This window comes from Asparagus officinalis, unplaced genomic scaffold (genome assembly GCF_001876935.1).
Source record: "Asparagus officinalis unplaced genomic scaffold, Aspof.V1 AsparagusV1_Un47, whole genome shotgun sequence".
Taxonomy (NCBI): Eukaryota; Viridiplantae; Streptophyta; class Magnoliopsida; order Asparagales; family Asparagaceae; genus Asparagus; species Asparagus officinalis.
The window spans coordinates 47,480-51,535 of NW_017972313.1; the positions used below are offsets into that span (position 1 = coordinate 47,480).

The 4,056-nt window shown below is 34.0% G+C and overlaps 1 protein-coding gene across 1 annotated transcript in view; it reads right to left on the reverse strand.

Moving 5' to 3' along the window:
* Positions 1-788: 788 nt before the first annotated feature.
* The window catches only part of LOC109827132 (novel plant SNARE 11), an 8,319-nt gene continuing 5,051 nt past the window's right edge, over positions 789-4,056 (reverse strand). Inside the window, exons 6-10 of the mRNA XM_020394091.1 lie at positions 3,608-3,687; positions 2,427-2,483; positions 2,252-2,344; positions 2,082-2,156; positions 789-1,111 (exon numbers count right to left, since the gene is read on the reverse strand). Of these exons, the coding sequence (XP_020249680.1) occupies positions 1,013-1,111; positions 2,082-2,156; positions 2,252-2,344; positions 2,427-2,483; positions 3,608-3,687 (404 nt within the window). The 3' untranslated portion in view covers positions 789-1,012. The remainder of the gene's footprint in view (positions 1,112-2,081; positions 2,157-2,251; positions 2,345-2,426; positions 2,484-3,607; positions 3,688-4,056) is intronic.

A 4,056-nucleotide genomic window follows, 5' to 3' on the forward strand; every position in this document is an offset into this window, starting at 1 on the left:
ATTAGCTTTCACTACTACTAAAGATAGTTTTTTTAATATAGAATTAGAGATGCTATTTAATAATTAGCTTTCACTACTACTAAAGATAGTTTTTTTAATATAGAATTAGCGATGCTATTTAATAATAGAACAAGCGTTTGAACTAAACCCAAGAATCGTAAATAAAGAAAATGGTTTACTAATAGAAAAGCTACAAATCAACACAACATCAACATGATTTGAGAATGTTGAAAATTTACAAAGAAAATTATCAGATCACTGATGTAAATTATAAATATGGCTAACAAAAATTTTCATATTCATTTTTTACCGATAGGTAATTTTAACAGTAGCATCTTATTAGTGGGAATGTAGCACGACTTGACTAAATCAAAACATTTATAATTGTTCATGAGAGACAAGGGTTATGTACAATAGTTTATGAAATTTCCATGTTTAAACAATAAAAAAAAGAACAGAATACCTAGCTAGTTCTACGTAAATGATAATAATTATTAAAGTTCATGAATAATAATAAGTCAATGCTTAGTATCGAGAGAACGGGAGAAAATTTAAAAAAAAAAAAGAATTTATTTGCTCCTTGAGAACTTTCTACATTAGTTTACAGGATTGCACAGGAGTTCATTTTCATTTTAGACTTTTTTTTTCTCTATGCATTATAAATATCCAGGCATATGTCTATGCACATCGCACGTACACTATTGACTACACTAGTACCCAAGAAGTGTACAAACCCCAGTTACACAGCCTGCCCTAAAAAAAGGGAAATGATACAATGAGAAAACACATAATAGCAATGCACTCAAGGGAACTTTGTATTTCAGAGTAGAAAGTTTATGTATTACAAATGGTATTACACAAATGAAATTTAGTGTTTGTCTATTAAAAATGAAGGTAATACAACAAGTACAATGTTTCGCAAAGAATCACCACCCACCAAAACATCAAGCACTACAAAGATGATCGATGTCCATAGTCGAAAATTAGGGGAAGGAACATATGATGCAAGGAGTTATGTTTCATTCAAATCCCACAGAAGTTTTCGATTAGATTGAGCTGGTGGCGCAAGTCCAGGTATATCACGGATCGCCTTGTTATGAGGGTTAACAATCTGTCATTTAAAGAAGAAATAAATTAGTATAATTGCAAAAATAATCCCACAAGAAACAAGAGAATAACACTGCCGTAGCACTGCATAGAAAAATAATTTCAAAGGGAACGGACAGATATCTATATCTTAATTCCAAGCCGGACTAGTCAAGACATAGAATTTGGCAAAGTCTATGCTGGATTCCTCTAGGGTAAATTCCACTAAACCGCCTGAACTTGGGGTGATTTTGCACATAACCCCGCTGAGTTTTTTCTATTCCACTTAATCCCCCTAAAGTTTAGGTGTCTCACTTAACTCCCCCTGAACTTTGAATTTTTCCTAACACACACACACACACACACTTCCTAACACCGTTACTTGTTAGTGGTGAAACCACAATGCCCTTTTTGAAAACTAGGGATATAGGGCTAATTTTAATAAAGTGAGGGCTATTTTGTTCTTTACTGTGACATGCTTGCAAGTGAACCGTCAAAGTTCACGATGTTGCTTTTGAGGGGTTGACAGAGACCAACTTCACAGGGTAAGGGGAATAAAAAACTTTAGGCGAGTTATATGCAAACCCTCCCAAAGTTCCGGGGGATTAAGTGAAATTTAAACTTCTTTAACCCTACAAACACTAGAACAAAAAATTGTGGCAACAGCAATAGAGCTCATTGTAATAATGATGAAGTGCTTCCTTAAAGCATATATAATCAAAAGAACTCCTAAGAACTGGGGATTGTATGCTCCACTCCAAGAATGCAATGATTAAAATAGGTATACTAGATACTCACCTAAATGATTTAAAGGGTTAATAGCAGGTACATCCATACATTATGAAAAGGTTAGCCACTTGTCCACTCTATATGGTTCATGTCATAATAAGTAACAAGTGCAACATAAGCTTGGAAGCGAAGACTATATTAACAATGTGATAGGTAACAAGCGCAACACCGATAACAGCAAAAAATCAAATATATGGGTGCCAGACCTTCACAATGATAATTGCTATTACACCAATTACAATCAGGACGAGCATGGCCATTATACAACGATCAGTTGCAACCTTAACAAACAAACACAAAATTAGAAGTGAGAAGAAAGATAATTATAAGCTTAGAGTTAGAGAATGAGAATGAAACAAAAGGCTTACAGACAGACCTGTCTGCCAATTTCTTTAACCAGTTTAGTTGCTTTCTTGATCGAGAAATGAATTGAGTCAAGTTCATTAACAATTCTGCTCATTTGTTCAGTCTGGCAGTATAGATAAGAACTAGTCAAATTAAATTAAAACCACAGGTAAAATAAGATTTCTCATTCACCATCCATGACACACCTGTGCCTTGAGAGCAGCTGCAGTCTCAGCCCCAACATTAACTGTGTCTTCAACTACCTAAAATACAAAAGGAAACAGAAAAAAATCAAATATTAGGACAAAAAACTAAAGAGAAATTCCAGTATGTACTTGACAATTTCTAGAACACAGCTGATGCTTCCCTATCCACTTTGGAGTCTTGAATATATAGCACATTGGAGTCTTGAATATATAGCACAGATAAGAAGCTCCATGGAAAAGCATAAGCCCAATAAACATCATGCCAACCTTCTATTCATAAGCCTTAGTGGGTGGTGAAGCCTTGTCGAACGAAATATTTTGCACATAAGGCCCATCATTAAACATTTGGAGCAAGATTACACGTAATTGCTGAGAAGCATATAAACAATTGCTTACACTCCCAGGTACCTAGTTAAATTGAGATTTTCAAATATAGCGAAAACTACAAACATGTTAGACCTTGTATTTTAAGTCTATATCAAATGGTCTAGTGGTCTAAGATGATAATGAAATTCTTAAACATTGTAAGGGAGTCGGTGATAGAAGTGTATCACTAGAAGATACGAAGAATATTAACTTAAATAACCAAACGCACAAATTATTTTCTTGTTCTACGAAAGAGCATGACCTGCAATCTATCTTTTTCCAGCAACTGGTTGATTGATAGGAAAAGGAGACGATAATACAAGAGTAAACCACTTTATCCAAAGGTTTGAATTGTGGGTTGTGAGCTAACAATGTATGTCAAGCAAACATAATAACTAAAACTCTCCTTAATGTGAGCTTCGGACATGAAAAGGCAGAACAGCACGGTAAGATATATTTTTTTAATGAGATCTGATTAAGAACCTACCACAAACCTGGTGCTTTGACACCATGTTCATAGACAATATGGAAAAGGAGTAGGCAACCCAATTTTTTTCAGTTCTCATATTTACATAGCTATAATAAATAGAAACATACATAATTAACCTTGACACAAGCAAATGCCAAAAAAACATAATGTTTATAGAAACACAAACATCTGTTACAAATAAATACACACAAACGCGCTCACACACACGCGAGCGCGCGTGCAGAGTTGGTAAGATTTTTGAGCTACAGACTGAAAAGAAATTCATTTCAAGTCTAGGAAACAAAATACTGAAAAATAATTATCACTGAGTAGTTAAGAAGCTAACCTTCTTTGATCGCTCAATAGCTTGATCTGTTTCATCCATCATCCTGTTACCATTGTCCATTAATTGTTGATTGCTCATATCTACAAACATATTCTTTAAAATTAGCAATAAAAGACTTATCATGTAAAATTTGCATAGTAAATTCTAATTTTTGATAGCAGCATAGCCTTGAAGAACAAAGGTAACTCCTTTCATATAGATTAAATAATTTACTAATGCAGCGACTTTAATTCCGACACTAGTGGAAATCAAGCTTGCTGATAGTTCGAAACGTCATCCAGACTCCTAGGAAAAATCTTGAACATTCATTAAAGGAGAGGACAAGTAAAAGAGAGTGAAGCCACCCATACCATTTAATTGATAACAAGGGTTGGAAAAAACTAAATATCAAGTATCAGCCATCCCCACTTAATTTTTAGTCTTCAAAATTTTATTATTCAACCATTTCT